The sequence below is a fragment of the Astyanax mexicanus genome, chromosome 5 (genome assembly GCF_023375975.1).
Source record: "Astyanax mexicanus isolate ESR-SI-001 chromosome 5, AstMex3_surface, whole genome shotgun sequence".
Classification (NCBI taxonomy): domain Eukaryota; kingdom Metazoa; phylum Chordata; class Actinopteri; order Characiformes; family Acestrorhamphidae; genus Astyanax; species Astyanax mexicanus.
In genome coordinates, this window is record NC_064412.1 from 13172565 (window position 1) to 13190056 (window position 17492).

At 35.7% G+C, this 17492-nt stretch overlaps 1 protein-coding gene across 1 annotated transcript in view; it reads left to right on the forward strand.

The window, feature by feature from the left end:
- Positions 1–17492, forward strand: part of LOC103023398 (copine-9) — a 158749-nt gene that overhangs the window by 127578 nt on the left and 13679 nt on the right. Inside the window, exons 11-16 of the mRNA XM_007253317.4 lie at positions 2454–2495; positions 4775–4850; positions 6105–6158; positions 6309–6370; positions 9803–9849; positions 13329–13510. Of these exons, the coding sequence (XP_007253379.2) occupies positions 2454–2495; positions 4775–4850; positions 6105–6158; positions 6309–6370; positions 9803–9849; positions 13329–13510 (463 nt within the window). The remainder of the gene's footprint in view (positions 1–2453; positions 2496–4774; positions 4851–6104; positions 6159–6308; positions 6371–9802; positions 9850–13328; positions 13511–17492) is intronic.

Genomic DNA, 17492 nt, shown 5'->3' on the forward strand with positions numbered 1-17492 from the left:
GTGGATGTATCAGAGTTTGGTGCTGCTTTGCTGTTGAACGTTCTTCATCATAGAATCCACTATGAATTATTTACTGCCTCAGAGGGTGCTTGGTGAAAAAATGAGATAATCTGTTTGAAAACTATAACTGAAGCAGGGATGAACCATGCAAGGATATGAACAATGACAATGAACCAAAATGATCCAGTAAATTCATCAAGGAATGACTCAAAAGAGAGAAAGATATGGAGAAATCTTTAATGGTCAAGTCAAAGCCTAGATCCTCATGCTACTGAGGTGTAGTGTGGTGATTTTAAATGGGCTGTGTAGATAAGAAACCATTCAAATATCACACAGATGAAAGACTTCTGCATGGAGGAGTAGGAAAAAACTTCCTCCATGTCAATGCCAGAGACTGGTAGATGGTTATAGAAAATGTCTAGCTGAGGTTATTTCAGCCATATGCATAGGGTGTCCAAACTTATTTCCTTTTAAGAAATTGACATTTCTGTTCTTTAAACAACTTGGTACAAGTCATGTTTAAAAGTACAGTTATATAAACATGTTTTATAAGTACAGTTATATAAACTCCAACTCTCAGTAGTGTTCAAATAAAATTCCCATAATAAATATTTTGTCTTACAGTGTTTGAAGTTACAAAATATATACACAGCTCAGACTTTTGAACTGTAAATATGACAGAACTTCACTCCTCCAGCTTATGCAGAGTTTATGAAGCTGCATGTGATAAATACTAAACTTTAGAGTGCATGCTGACCTGTTCTAACCCATCACTGCCTCTACTCAGGCCAGTCTCACACTAACCGCACTCTACCCTCAGGCAATATCTGCTGCCAGAGCCAAAAGGAGCCGGTGGCTCATGCTAAGCTTGCATATGTTTGGATGGCTCGTTCAGCTGCAGGCAGAGAGGAGGATTGTGGGATTTGTGGTGCTCTCAGTGGTGGGCAGAATAATGCCAGCAGTCGGCCGATTATTTCATCAGGCCAGCGCTGGTGTTATTGCATTCAACATTGAGATTTAGTGCGTGTACACCCGGGCCTGACTCGAACACACTCTCTCACACACACAGCATAACAAAAAGCACAGCATAACAAAAAACACAGCATAACAAACAGCACAGAAATGTATCCAGTATCTAAAGCAGAGGAAACATATTCAGAAGCATTGACACTGATTTTAAGAAGAACATTCATGCAGACATTCAGATTAGGGTGATTTTTTTTACATATATCTCTTTTTATGATCTTTATTTTTTTTGTTTAAATAATAACAATTATTTCACCAGCTGATATTTATCAGAAATCCAGGCCAAAAAGGTCAATTTAATAATATTGTAGTAAATCATTGCTGCAATGACATAAATGGTGGTGATGCTGAATAAACCTACTCCATGATCAGGAGGAATAAATGGATGAATAATTACTATTCCAGACATCAAATCGTCAGTCTTCTATTGTATCTGTCAAGTGAACCACTATCAGCTTTTTTCATGTTTATTATATAAACAAAATATCCTATATATATATATATATATATATATATATATAGGTATAGTATATTGCCCAAACAAAAATAGTTATTGTGACAGGCCTTGTAGTCATAAAAGTCTGTCACAAGACTGATACATTTTTTATCATTTGAATTTTATTCCAGAAAAGTCCATGTTTGGGGACAAGACAAGTAGCAAAATATTGATGTTCAAAACATTTTTATTATGTGGAAATCTTAATAATCTGTAGCACATTTCTTTTGGTGATGCAAGCCATATTTTACTCAATACCTGCATAATTTATTTTGTAATAAAGTACACTATTTCTAACATGAATTTATGGGACCTAAAAATACACCTCCTACTTGAGAAATCACACAAACAGCAGTTTGTAGTTTGTCTGTAAAATATTGCAAAAGCTATTCAAGCTATTCAGCTATTCAAGCTATTCAAAATTTCTTGTTCTGGAGATGTTACAAGAGTGTTTGTCTGTATTCAAATGCAAAACTAAACTGTTCTCCATTTCTACAGGACAGCTGTGAAAAGCACTCTAGCGGGAGTGCAGGCTCACTGTTGAATAAGAGCAAGGTTTTAATGATAATGTCCAAATAATGACAAAAGATGGGGTGTTGGTGGGGGGCTTTTACTGTGTGTCAGTATGACTGTGCTGCCGTAAGTGATTTCCCGGCTATTCTCTGCAATTATCTGTTTTGCCCACAACAGACCGGACTGAATCTGAATAATAAGCACATGAATCCCTGCAGGATGTCCCTCTGTTTGTAGAGTTTTGTCTGTTAGCTTGTGAGATGCTCAAAATGTTTTGCATGGTAGTTTTTCCTCAGCATTCCAGGTGTGACTGCAGTCTTTCTCTGGCCTTCTCTTACTTTTTTGCTGTTTTCTTTTCTTTTCCTTCTCTTCTCTGTCTCTGTGATTCTCTTCACTCTCTCCTTGGACCCTCCTGCAGGACTGTTAAGGTGGATGTGTTTGACTGGGATCGAGATGGAAGGTAAATTATATCTTCTTGCTCTTTGCTTTAATTTATCGTCTGCTGCTTTTTTTTTGAGCTGAAGGCTGGGACATGTCTGAGTGAACGGGCCAGTGCTCTGCTGATAGGAGCTAGTGAGTTTACATGATTCTCTAAAAGTATGAGGGCAGGAGGAGGAGAAGAAGAGTTAGGAGCTGACTGAAGTGAATCAGAAGGTGTGTGGGGGGGGGGTGAATGTATGCTATCAGTGAAAGACAGAAAACAAGAGTGAAATGACACTGACCTCACTTCTGCTTACCTTGACCATTTTCAGTTTCTTTGTAGTGAAGAAAAACACTCATACACCACACAAACATTTATTGGCATACAATATAGTCTACATGTATTATATAGGTCCCTGTATGTAATAACAATTTTCTGAGCTGAACCCTAATCTAAGGTCCCTGTACGAGAAAATAAATATTTTATTAAAAATGTAGGTTAAAATACATAAAACATTTAGGCTATAATGTAGTATTTAAAAAGTCAAGACAATGTTTTCTTGTAACCAGTGTATACAGTATATGCAATACTTCATTAATTTACTTTATTATTTTGACTTTGGCTTAGAACCGAGATATTTTAATGATTCTTTTTCATGTAATGTATTTAATGTGTTTTATAAAAAAAAAAACATTTTTAAGTTGCTTCCAAGTTTACTTACTATTATTAAAAGGTACAGAGACCACAAATAAAGCTCCACTCTCACTGAGAACACCCACAGGTGTTTGTATGAGTTTGACTAAAAGGATGTGGAGCTAATCAAGAAAACCTTAATGAGTAAAGCAGACAGAAAAATGTAAATCATACTGGACCAAAAGGCTAAAACTGCTGTTGTTCTGAGAATACTAAACTAACAACACGTGAGTCCAGACATCAACATCATTAAATGTTTTTGAGAACTTGTGTTATAATGGTGAGAATCAATAAAAGGTTTCAGTTTATGCAGAAGCGAGTTTGCTCAATATATTATTGATTAAAAGTAATTATAGAGCTATAATATTCAGATACAATTATATAATGTAATAATGTTGCTAAGAATCACAGAAGTAATAATGGTTAATGGCAGCAATGGCAATAATAAAAAAGCTCAGAAAACTCCTAGAAAATATTTCAAGGTAACTTATTGCACTTGATTTTTGAGATTTAAGGCAAACTGACGCTTTTAAGTTTTGAAGAAAAATGCTACCAGTTGTGCCAAGTAGAAATCTGATGTTGCAACCAACACTAGGTGAAAACCCCTGCAGAATTGCTCAGAAGACCCTGTTCAACAGAGGAGTCAAAATGAGCATGTGCAGAGTAGTTGGCTTGGCCTTAACTAGGGTTCAACTACAGTTTGTAATTTTTGCCAACACAGATTATTTAGTTGAACCAAGGCAATTAGTTTGCTATAGTTTACAGTGCAAATCAATGTATTTTGTTCATTTGACTTTAATAATCACATTAAGGAAAGAAATCTTCAATCTTTAATACAGGCAGTAGTGGAGGGTGAGCAGCTAATCTAAGGCAGTTGGCATAAACTGGGCGATGGGCAGCTGGTCTCTGGCATTGCCGGTCGACAACTTTCCTCAACATCTGGCCAGACAGGCCATGGGGGAACCTGGTGGTCAAACATCCATCAGTGTCAGGCCAGACAGGCGGACGGCCCTTTGTGTGTGTGTGTGTGTGTTAGGGCTGTAAGAAAATCATATTTTTATTGGTATTGCAAAATGACTTTTTATGTTAAACACTTTGAGAAAGCTGCAATAACATTGCAAATAACAGCAAATTCAAACTGTATTACATGTATGAAGAAACAGGGTGCTTTTCATGGAGGCAGAGTGAGGTAAAGTGATGTTGAGGTCACTGAATGCAGAGACCAAACTCGTTCCTAACCTGGGAAAAATAAGTACAGCAACAAAAAAACTCAATATCAGGATATCCAACCTCATCATCACACATCACACATATTGTTTGTATTTAACGCCCCTAGTGTATGTGGTACTTTGCGATGGACTGGTACCCTAGTGCCCACTGATTCTAAGTATACTCTGGACTCACCATGACCCTGACCAGAAAGACGAGGATAGGAAGAAGTTGGATGGATGGATGAACAAATGAAGCCCAGTTCCTTTTAAAGAGAATGAATTGTGAAGTCCTTTTTATGATTTTGATGAAATGTCACTCAAATAATGAAAGGCTGAGAGGGGGATAGATGTTGTGAAGAATTCATAAAGAGAGATTGTCTGTCAGTATATTCTTTTTCTCTCTTTTTCCTGCAGTCATGACTTCATCGGAGAGTTCACCACCAGTTACAGAGAGTTGTCCCGAGGTCAGAGCCAGTTTAATGTGTATGAGGTGAGGGCACCCACCAATGGCCACAGGCTACTCACCATATTACCACCTCAGTCATACTGAAGACAGCTCACAAAGTAAAAGAAGAAATGCAATGGATTGAATTAACTCAAATGCATCAATCATTTCTACATACTGTATATGAAATACAGTACAAAACTCAGTTTAAAAAAATAAGAAAAATTAAATTAATGTAGGTAAAGACAGAATTAAATTATTTCACAATGCTCACACACCCACTTTCTTCACAATAGAACATGGAACTCATATCAGATGTTAAGAGATATTATATCATTTCATTACAAAATTCAGCTTATTTAGAATATGATGGCAATAATATACTAATATACTATTCAGCAGTGATATGGTCTTTCCAATTTTTTTTACCTGCCCATGCCACAGACACAATGTAACACAATGTAACCCCCTGCCATCAGAGATTCAGGCTTTTGAGCTGTGTGCTGATAACTAGCAGGATGGTCCCTCTCCGCTTTGAGTCCGGAAGACACAGCGTCCGTAAAAAATAATTTAATATTAGTTTTTCTTTTTTAGTTCATTTTAAATGAGCCAGAGAGGACTGCAGCATTTCTGAATAGGGCTGACATGTGGCTTCTTCTTTGCATTAACCACCTTTAACTTGCATTCGGGGACTGCACAGAGAACTGTGTTCTCAGATAGTAATTTCTGAAAGTGTTTCTGAGCCCATGCAGTGATTTCCAGTACAGAATCATGTCTGTGTTTAACGCAGCGCCTGAGGGCTCGAACATCACCAGCATTCAATATTAATGGTTGGCCTTGTCCCTTTGTGCACAGGTATTTCTCCAGATTCTGGATGATATAATGTTCCACTGTAGATGGCAGGATATCCTAAGTCTTTAAAAAATCTTGATGAGAGTTTTTTGCATATTGGTGAACCTCTGCTCATCTTTGCTTCTGAGACTCTTAAATTCTATTTTATACTCTTTTCTACCATATTTTTATGCCTTGTTGCAAAATTGTTGCTGCCATCAATTTTTAAACTAGGTAATGTTTTTCATATCTAATCTGTGTTCTATGTGATCATATCTATCATTGCATTCTGTGTATATAATTCATATAATAATAATTCATATTCACAATAATATAATATACTTTGCTTTGGTTTGCTTACTTTTGATGCTAGTTCATCATTTTATTATATAGTTAATGAAGTTAAATTCTGGATATCATTTTGTTTCTGTACATTTTAACATGTATTTGTTCATGACTTTTGTCCAGGTTTTAAATCCAAAAAAGAAAGGAAAGAAGAAGAAATATGTAAACTCTGGAACAGTACGTACCTGTTTGAGCCCATTATATTCTGACTGTGTGTGTGTGTGTGTGCTTTGTGTGTGTGTGTGTGTGTGTGTGTGTGTGTGTGTGTGTGTGTGTGTGTGTGCTTTTGTCTGTGCCTCATAAGAATGTGTTTTTCTCTCTCTGAAGGTGACACTGCTGTCATTTAAAGTTGAATCTGAATACACGTTTGTAGACTTCATCAGAGGAGGGTAAGCGAAGAGTCATGCTTGTTGATTTTTGTGCCTCATTTAAATGCCTCAGGCTCTGGTTGACTCAGAAATCCATTAAGTGTTGCTGATTTGCGAGAAAAAAAAATAGATTACACCTGCCAATCCATTTCTGTTAGCTGGCAGTCTAATAAACACTGGTTCATACTGCATTTACATACTACATTTACTATTGGTTTTATTAAAGCAGGACATGGATATTAAGAGTTAAATTTAAGTCTGGTAGATCAGAGACACTTCTAAAATTTTACAAAATAATACAAAGTCCCTAAAGATGAGTTAGGCACTTTGTATCATTTTGAATCTAACCTAGCAGACAGTATACTATACATACCATGACTTCACGTAGTTACATACTTATGAGTGAAGAGCTTGCAAAATGTTTTCTGAGTGTTTTGAATCTGATTGGATGGACTCAGGATGAGGAATCTTATTTAGGTTTGGTAGAAGTTGGCCTCAGTAGCGAGTTTGGTAGACAGTGAGTAGTTATAAGTTTTGCATGCAAAAAAAAGTTTTGCATCTGCAACAGACAGATATTTAACTTGTTTGCCCACTTTTCAAATGATTTTTTTTTTTTGTTTTGCTGTTCTGGGGAAAGTACAATGTAAAATCTAATCAGTTTACCTAACTTACTTTAAATGTACTTCTACTCACTCAGAATTACTGTTTCACACAACTTAATACTTTCAAGTGAAATACATAAGAGACCATTAAAATGTTTATTTTAATCAGTTTCTCTGATTTTACTATATTTATAGGTTTATTTTAGAGTAAAATAAACATTGTTGTTATTCTAAAAACTACAGGCAACATTTTTCCCAAATTCCAAATTAAAGGGTTGTCATTTAGAGCATTTACTTGCAGAAAATGAGAAAGACTCAGAGCTTTCAGACCACAAATAATGCGAAGAAAACAAGTTCATATTCATGAAGTTTTGGTGGAATAACCCTGGTTTTAATCACAGTTTTTGTGCATCTTGGCATGTTCTCCTCAACCAGTCTTGCACACTGCTTTTGGATAACTTTATGCCACTCCTGGTGCAAAAATTCAAGCAGTTCAGTTTGGTTTGATGGCTTGTGATCATCCATCTTTCTTTGATTATATTCCAGAGGTTTTCAATTTGGAAATATCTAAGATATACATTTTTAAGTGGTCTCAATTTTTTCCAAAGCTGTATGCTGTATAATTTAACATGACTCAAATTCACAATTATGAATAGTTGCTTTTATTAAATACAGTAAGTTAGAGATAGCCAGTAATTAGATGCCACCTCATAAAGACAAAATTCTGCACATCCACTGTGCAGACATTGTTTTATCCTGCAAATAGCTGAATCTTTAAAACTGTAAGTAGAAAGTGCATTTTGGAATAAAAGAGTTAAATTTACAAACTGTAAGCTGAACGAGAATGATCATGATGGTTTGGAGGGGATATGGCACAGTGTGTCCAGAGTATACTACCAGTGCTATCTGGAGATAATTCTAAAAATTGAAGAAAACACTAAATGGTTCCTTTTAAAAATAATTGGTAGAGAAATTTATACAAAGGATTAAACTGAAACATGATGTGGTGTGAGTGCGAAGCTGGAGGTAATACAGTTCTATCTTAGGTTGACATCTGGGATGGTTGGAGGTAAGGAAAAATGAAAAGGCAGTAGAGATGGCAGTAGGTGTTTATGTGTTCTCTAGAGTGCCAAGCAGTGAAGGGAGGTTGAAGTTGCAAATAGCTGGCTGAAGTCTGTTTTATTGGCAGCTGTCTGACAGTTCCAGACACTGCTGAGTTCCTAGAAGTTTCTTAGCAGTGTATTTATCCAGGTGATGAGATTCTGACTGCCCATAGACCGGCGGTGTCAAACTCTTACATATAATGAGCCATATTAAAAGATCTGAGAAAAGCCTGGGGACAGATAGGGTTTATGACTTTAGTTATTAATTTTTTATTATATTTTGGTATATAGAATGGTCTGTCCATTGATTATACATGCCATAAAAACTTAAATATGCCAAGAACTGCAAAAGCACTTAAAGTAGACCATGAATTTTTACATTGTGTGTTTTTTTCCTACATTGTAGATTAATACTAAAGTCATACAGGGGACATTCCAGGATTTTGGTACATTTCCTGTCCCACCCCTTAAATTTCAAATGTACATATCCAAAATATCTAAATAAATGACTTCCTCTTGTATATTGTTGATATGCATCTCCTTTACTTATGAAAACAACTTCTTTAGTCTACATTGTATTGCATGTTACAGTTTTTATGCTATTAAGTTGTGTCCCACAACATGTGCGCAACCCTGTTACCATAAAGAATTTTACCTGGCAGAGAAAGAGTTAAAAATATTTGTCTACTGGCACAAAGGAAGTGACATCACAAGGACATTTTCTGCCCACATGGCAAGACCAAGAGTAAGTGCTCTAACAATTTTCAAGTTTTTTTTTTTCCCAAATATGTTTTTCCAAGTTGTGTGTGTCACTCAGTGAACGCAACCCTGTTACTCATATTATAAGACTAATATTGAGTAGAGTCAAAATTTACTTTATATAACCTTTGTCCTTGATCTTGTATATATAGCTAAATTCTACAGTTATCATCTGTTCCTGGGGTAAACCTCAACTTAGTCTAGATTTGCAACCCTGTTACTGTAAGTTACCAAATTTATTGCATAATCTAATTAAAAAAACTGCTTTGATACCTGAGCTTGACGAATCAAACTTTTTGATAGTCTATTACCTGTATTTAATAAATATATGACTAAAAATGATCAAATTGAAGATCAAATTTTCAGAAGTGACCACCCCTGAAACGTACCAAAATCCTGGAATGTCCCACAGACTGAAGGAACACATAAGGAATCATGTAGAAACTTAAAAGTGTTTAACAAACCAAAATACTCTGTGAAGAAGCAGCTTATCTGGGGAGCTATTAACTTGCAGTTTCTGAGGCTGGTAACTCTGATGAACTTATCTTGTACAACAGAGGAAACTCTCGCTCCTCCTTTGCTGGAGCAGTCCTGATGAGTGCTAGTTTCATAAGTCTATAACTGTTCCTAAATACCCACATTTAGTGCCCAAACAATGCAGACAACATTTTCCCTTTATCTTTCTCTAGTAATAAACATCTAAGAGCTGCTCAGAGTTTATTATCTTTGCTATTAAAGCTTAAAAGTTATTCATAACGCATGATGTTCCTTCCATCACATTATTGATTTAGATATTATGCTTCTTGTGCTTCATTTCAGGAAACTGGTGTGTTCACATTATTGACAAAAACAAATCAATTATTCACTTTCTTACTTGATGAAAGATCAGATATGTGCAAAATTGGAATTGAGCAATGAGGCTTGTTATGTGAACACAGTCAATAAGCCTGAAAAGTCTGCTATAATTGTGTATCATTTTGGCCCTTTAGGACACAGCTGAACTTTACGGTGGCCATAGATTTCACTGCATCGAATGGTAAGTGTCTGCTTATAATATTTAATATTTAATTTAAACACTTAATATTATTTGAAAACATTTCACTGGTTTTATAAAAGGAACCTGTAGCATTGAAGCTGACTAATAACTGAAAATGAGAAGTTGCAAAATTGTTAAAATGTGTTAATATAACACAAATCTAAAATTACAACCATGCAAGTGTACTAGTAAAGATCTTTGCATGAGAAACACACATTTTCATTAACAGCATTTGCCTAAAGCTTTTATCTGAAGCTTTCAAACTTGATATGAATCACGTTAATCACGTTAATGATTGAGGTCAATGATTCTAATAGAGTATTTTTACAGAGTAATATATTTGCCTGAACAGGTATATACATCCTAAAGGCTTCTACATACTTGCAAAATGATGTTTGCAATAACTTATAGCTTCTAGTTATAACATATCGCAACTCTTTGTCGAGTAGTTGTAATTTTAATAGCAAATCCTGAAACAAAAAGAAACTCAAGAGGTTGCCGTTTTAAGTTTTTTTTTTTAACTACCTTAATCCATAGACATGTCTCAAATTGTTTTTACCCACAATGAAACACAATAGCTGTGGTTAAACAGAAAGGAAATGAGTTTAAATTATTGTACATATTAATGTACAGTAACATACACTGACACTGAAAAGAGTTTAACATATTTAATGTCTTTAAGGTTAACGTAGGTAGACACTTGACTGGATGCTGGATTTCCATGAATCCAAATCCAAAACTGAAGAAAATAACTCTAAAGATTGATTACTGACAAGATCCTTAGTGCAAAAATTAAAACAAAGAGAAGTACAAGAAAACATTTATGCCATAAATCACAAGATGCAGTCATAGTACTTATAAAAGAGAAACAAAGCCAGATTCTTAAGCAAAATTCACAGTTTTTTTCATTATTCACCCATAGTCTGTTAACCCTTTCAGACCCTATGTCTATTATAATTCACATCATGTATTTTCTTTATTTTTAAACGTTTTGTTGCACGTAACACTATTGGATCAGTAGCTTGGTCCCATCCACTGCACTGGAAAAACACTGATATTAGAACCATTGTGGCAACATAACAGCTAATTTCTTTACTAATTTAAAATGATTTAGAATGATTTAGATTTTTTTTTAAATAAAAGGTCAATAAAAATATTAAATACGCTTTCAGCACAAAAAAAAACTATTAAATATTTTAGTTAATTAGATTTATTTGCTATACAGATTTTATAGTGGAATATTAGAGTCTTCTTTTCTGTGCACTACAGACCAAAAACAGCATCCTTTTTCATTCTTTTTCCATCTCTAGACATAATTCATGTCTGAAAGGGTTAATAAATGGGCCTTGCTTGTATGAACCTGTAAACTCTATATGTTCCTATGTTCAAGGCCTGGATGTTGTGTGAAGATGTACTGTATATGCATGCTGAATTACTTACAGTTGAGTACGTGCTGAACTTGTCTTGCTCCCAGGTTTATGTATGTACAGTATCATGCTCATCTTTTGAAAGAGGGGTTGACTCATGTTTTACGTATTAAAGATTCAGCTGAATAGAACTTCAGATTCTTTACAAGCCTTGTTTCCTTTCAGACTGATTCTGCCTGCAGTCATTCACAAATACAGCTCTCTATGCAGCACAGATCTCTTCTCTAATAGATTTATGTCGTGATGCAGACCACCAGTAAAGCAGTCATCGCTTCATTGGTCTGAATTCAGCCTGACATTAATGAAGCCTTGCTTTACAGAAATGGTCTGTATTGCTCTCTGGGTCAAATGCCCAGGGTGCACTGGGTCGCTCTATTGCTGTTCTGTTCTTTTCCCCTGGGGAAAGTCATGTGACTGGTTATGAAATGTAAATAATATTTATGATTTTAGTGGAAAACGCATTCTAATAGCTAAGTATTCACTCTTGTTTACAATAATACTAGGACTGGGCAGTATATCATAAATATCAATATAAATAAAACTGTCTTATACAAAATATTGTATGAGATAATGCCGTAATATCGCACCTGCTACATAAGTTACAGTCTGTTTATGTCTTAATTCCTTAAAAGAACATGCATAGGTTGTTTGTGTGGAAATGTTTTGGTTTCTGGAAGGATGGCACTTAACAGAGTATAGTACAGTGTACTAGTGCACCTTAAAAAAATAGAATGTCATTGAAAAGTTACTTTATTTCAGTAATTCAGTTCAAAATGTGAAACTCATATATTATATAGATGTATTACACACAGAGTGATCTATTTTAAGCGTTTATTTATTTTATTTTTGATTATTATGGCTTACAACCAATGAAAAACCCAAAAATCATAGATTTTTAGAAATTAGAATATTATATAGGACCAATTGGTACTTTTGGCAGTGTGGGCAGTGTGCCAAATCCTGCTGGAAAATGAAATCTGCATCTGCATAAAAGTTGTCAGCAGAGAGAAGCATGAAGTGCTGTAAGATTTTGTGGGAAAACAAAACTGCACTGACTTTAGACCTGATAAAACACAGTGGATCAACACCAGCAGATGACATGTCTCTCCAAACCATCACTGATTGTAGAAACTTCACACTAGACCTCAAACAGTTTGGACTGTGTGTCTCTCCACTTTTCCTCCAGAATCTGATCTCTTGATTTACAAATTAAATGCTAAATATACTGATGGTCAGTGATGGTTTGGAGAGGCATGTCATCTGCTGGTGTTGCTCCACTGTGTTTTATCAAGTCCAAAGTCAGTGCAGTGTTTTTTTCCAGAAAATCCTATAGCACTTCATGCTTCCCTCTGCTGACAACTTTTATGGAGATGTGGATTTCATTTTCCAGCAGGACTTGGCAAAATGCTCACACTGCCAAAAGTACCAATTGGTCTTATATAATATTCTTATTTTCTAAGATACTGATTTTTAGGTTTTCATTGGCTGTAAACCATAATCATCAACAATAAGAAAAAATAAACGCTTTAAACAGATCATACTCATTTTTTGAGATGCACCAGTATATTATGCTGTGGAAACTTTGTGACTAAAGGAGCAGAAATGATGACTTAATTTCACTATCCAAAACTAAATAATCCAGTGCAGTTTACAGATAAATACTTATACATTAAAAAATATTTACTTGTTAAGAATTTTATCATATAATATTGTATTGCCATATCACCATTTCTCTTAATCATATCAAGATATGAGTTTTTGGTCACATCGCTTAGCTCTAAATTATATTTGGAATATTAAACCAATATTAAATCAGTATGTTCACTGTATGTAGCACAAATTCTATTAAATACATTTCCAAAAGGCGTTTGAATATTTCTATTTAGACTGTGATGTATTTTACACCTGTTTGCAGTGTGGCCATGCACTACTACATCAAAATGAATAAGTATTTGGATTGGGATTCCTGCTTAATCCCAAAGCTACTCATACTAAAGGAGTTAGTAGACCATACTAAAATAAAGTGTGTTCCCAATCCCTCTCTGATCTCAGGAAACCCAGCCCAGCCAACCTCACTGCACTACATGAGCCCATATCAGATGAACACCTACGCCATGGCACTGAAGGCGGTGGGGGAGATCATCCAGGACTATGACAGCGACAAGCTTTTCCCTGCGTATGGCTTTGGAGCCAAACTGCCACCGGATGGCAAAATCTCTCATGTGTTTCCTCTGGTGAGATCATTATAATACTCTCGCAGAACTGCAATACAGCTTAGGTCATTCCTTTTTCTTCCTTTGAACTATTTTATACCAGTCATTTCATCACTGTTGTTATTGTTGCCTACAGGTTTCATAAAAATAATATTCTGCCTAATGTTTGTGATTGGGAAAAGTGGTTTGCTGACATTACAAACATCAAAATATGACTGGAGGTTAAGGGTTGTTTTTGTACATTGTGTTCATATAAATAATCAAAATAAAAAAGACTGAATGAAAAGCTAACAGGACGAAAACTACCAACAGTATTATAACAATTACTTCAAAATTTGTTCTGTCAGATACACAAATAGAAACCAGAATATAAAAATAAAGAAAATTGAGTGAAAATCAAAATTGGAAAATTCAAAATGAACTAAAATTAGAGCAGTTCAACACATTTATTTAAAGCCTTAAAAAGTGACATCGAGAAATGTTTTGGATGTGTCCCCGTCCCTCAAACTTACACTTTTTATTAAAGTAATAATACATTTTATATGTACATCAGAAAGATCAAACACCTAACAATCAAAGATATGAGTACCTATGTGGTTGGTGTGTAACACATATCAAAATAATACATAAATAATAATTAAATATTAAATATAAAACCACTGGATGGAATCTGTCACTATAACAATGTCAGAATTGTGTAGTTAACATTTTGTTGTTTAGCTCAGGTTTCCATAAAAGGGTCACTTTGGTGGCTCCAGCATTCTCAGCTCAGATATTCTAATAATATTGTCCTGGAAGAAGATTGTCTTTGTATATTATAGAATACTCTAAAAATAATGTCTAATAATATTTTTTGACTTGATTTAAATGTACACTGTTTATACACAAACAAAATACATTGCTTTTTCACACAGTTATCAGCAGTACAAGTAAATTAACCGAAAGCCGAATCTAAAAAGATGGTCTTTAACTCATATAGCCCATATACCAGCAACTGCTAGCCCTGTGTAAGTTACATCAGCTCCTTCAACCGAGAGTTATTGTCTATAATGTGAGTCAGACCATGTTAGCGAATTTTCCAACATGTGATCTTTTTACCAGCAGCTCTGCTCCTTCCACCAGCAGATCAACTGTTCTTCTGCTCACAATAAATGCTGTGATCAGAGTCCTTTAAACATGAATCAACCTATTGATAAGACTTTCATCTTAAGTTATCTTGTATTAATGAAAACACCCAGAATCAGTTCAAACTGGAATTCTACAGGCGTCTGCGTGAGTGATGTCCGCACCAAGAGAGTGAGAAGGGCCTTATGAAAAATGAAAGACCTGAATAAGCTCTGGTTATGAAATATGAAGCACACAATGGTAACTCAAGAGTCTGCTTAAGCCCAGAGGCGAGAGAGGCAGGCAGGAGAGACTGAGAGAAACAAGAAGAGAAGAAGATGAAGAGAAGAAGTGAGGAGAGGACAGCCTGAGAGGCAGAGAATGGTCAAAGAACATACTGAGTCACAAAGCCAAGCAAGTCGTCTTCGTCCTGAGAATGAAAATTGGCTTCTTTCTTTAATAAAGAAAAAGAATAAAAGAGTAATTGGTGAAAAGCACTCAGGGGTCTTTGATCTTTTAGAGGACGTACTGAGCTTTTTAGCGAGCCACTGCATGAGTGAATTAGAAAACACATAAACCATTGAAATGAAGAAGATAAAAAATATCCTCGAGCTTCCGATGCTCTTTGCCCATGGGGAGACGACCAGCAAAACACAGAGAAAGAAAGAGAGAAAAGGAGGAGGGGGTAACATGAGAAAAAAATATAAATAGAAAGATACACAGAGGAACTGACAGAGAAATAGATATTGAATGACACAGTCAAAGTAAAGAGTGGCAGGTGTACTCTGTGACTGTGGAATTTTGGCCTTAATCCTTTATATCCACACTAGCTGTCAGCTCGGAACTGGCCAGTTTTAAATCTCAGTAAGTGAGAAATGCAACATTTTTAAGTTGTTATTTAAAGTGGAATTTATAAAAAAATCTCTTTTTTTGAATACTCATTGTTCTTCACACTTACTGGTTGTCAGAGCTCAGTAATGCAGAGATGAATAACTTGTCAGTACAGTAATTAGTAATCAGTCTTCTCATGCTGTACTATAGATCTGATTAATACAATCATTTTTTACTATACTAATGCTTAAATAGGGCTAACATTAAGACATTTTAGATGCTTGTTTTTTTTCCAATCTGAAACATATTCTTGGAGAACTGCAGGAATAGGTGTTCCTGATTTAGTTTGTCAAGAACTGTTTGTAGCTTTTAACTTTTCCTCCTCTTTCAGTGTGACAGTGACTGTAATCACCTTGCCTTAATTAGAGCTCACCTTAGCGTGACAGGACTGAAACAGCTTCATGCAAAAGCAACTTCAATTACGACAGTGACATATTAGCTAACGATGCCTCACTGCCTTTGTTCTTGTGTTTGAATCCTTTAAACACTCTTCCTCCCCTACTCCTCTTTTTCTCGCTCTATTTCCTTTTCTCTTGGTTGATGTCATATCAGGACTGTAAGAGAGCGTTTCATACAAGATGTTGACCCATGCGTTGACCTTCAGGATTCAGCCCACATCGTCTCATTTTCAGCAGGGCCCAATTTACTGTGTACATCTCCACAGGCCAAGTACACTGAGCTCATTTCACTGCAGTAAAGTTCAGAAATCGCTTTTGGAAAGAGATTAGAAGGGACTTTTGATTGATTCAAAAGCAAATTTAATTCGAACAAAGGAATTTGAATGTGTCAGGCAGTATAAGAAAAGGTCACTCTTGCTTTCAGTGCTGCACGGAAATCCCCAAAATCAGAGAGAAATGAAAGGCTGGCCACGCTCCTGTAAAAAGCGATTCGCTCTCGGCCCCATTCAATCTCCCTCTCTCTTGCTCTGTGCTCGTCAGGGTCGGAGGGTCATTCGCTCCAATCTGCTATAGCGGATCTACCAATCTAATGCAGAGCCACGCATGAGCACCGTGGAGACTGCCAGAGGCCACTCCATCCTCTTCTCCAGACTGAAGAGATCAAGCTTTCAGCTCATACAGAGATATCTCCACCCGTTTGTTCAACTTCAGTCCAGCCAAGAAACCTGTATTTAATGAAAGAGTAACTAAAGTTGTATTATTCTCCGATGTCCTTCAGGATAGAAAAGGACTCCTTACTTCAGTAAGAGCTTTGGTCAAGTGCCTCTTCTCATGTCTGAGAGAGATGATTAACTGATCTTTCAAATATCTCTGAAGAATCTTAATCAGAGGTAACTGGAATTCCTTTACAGAAGGATTACATTAGGGTACATCAATTAACAATACATATGACACTAATAAACAGTGGAAATTGGTAAAGTAATGTCTCAACTAATTATTCGTTGACACTACCAAATTTTAATACTTACAAATGATGTAAATAATAATGAATTGAGACATTAGTTTAAAAATGCTGTAATGGTTAATAATATCTTAATGTAGTGTCAGGTACTAATCACTTGAGATATTCTGTTGTAAGTACTGTTAATTAATGTGCCCTTATTATAAAGTGTTAGCACTAACTGTAGTATTGTCATGATGCTATGTTCACTGATCAGCCATTACATTAAGACCATTACATTACATTGCATTACATTTGGCAGAGGCTTTTGTCCAAAGTAACTACCTATTGTGTAGGTTCCTCTTTTGCCTCCAGAACAGCTGTGACCAGGTGTCCTGTGGTATCTAACAGTAGATTTATTAAGTACTGTAGTTTTGAGAGGTGGGACCTCCAAAACCATCAGTGAGCCTTTGAACAGTCATGACATTTCACTGGTTGTTCTTTTTTGAGGAGTTTGCTTTGGTACCCCAAAGACCTGCTTGTCGTTGTAGAGATAGATGACAGACCCAACCCAGTCATCTAGCCACTACAGTTTGATTCTTATAAAAGTGGCTCAAATCCTATGCCTGCTAATTTTTCAAGGACTAACTGTTCACTTTCTGCGTAATAT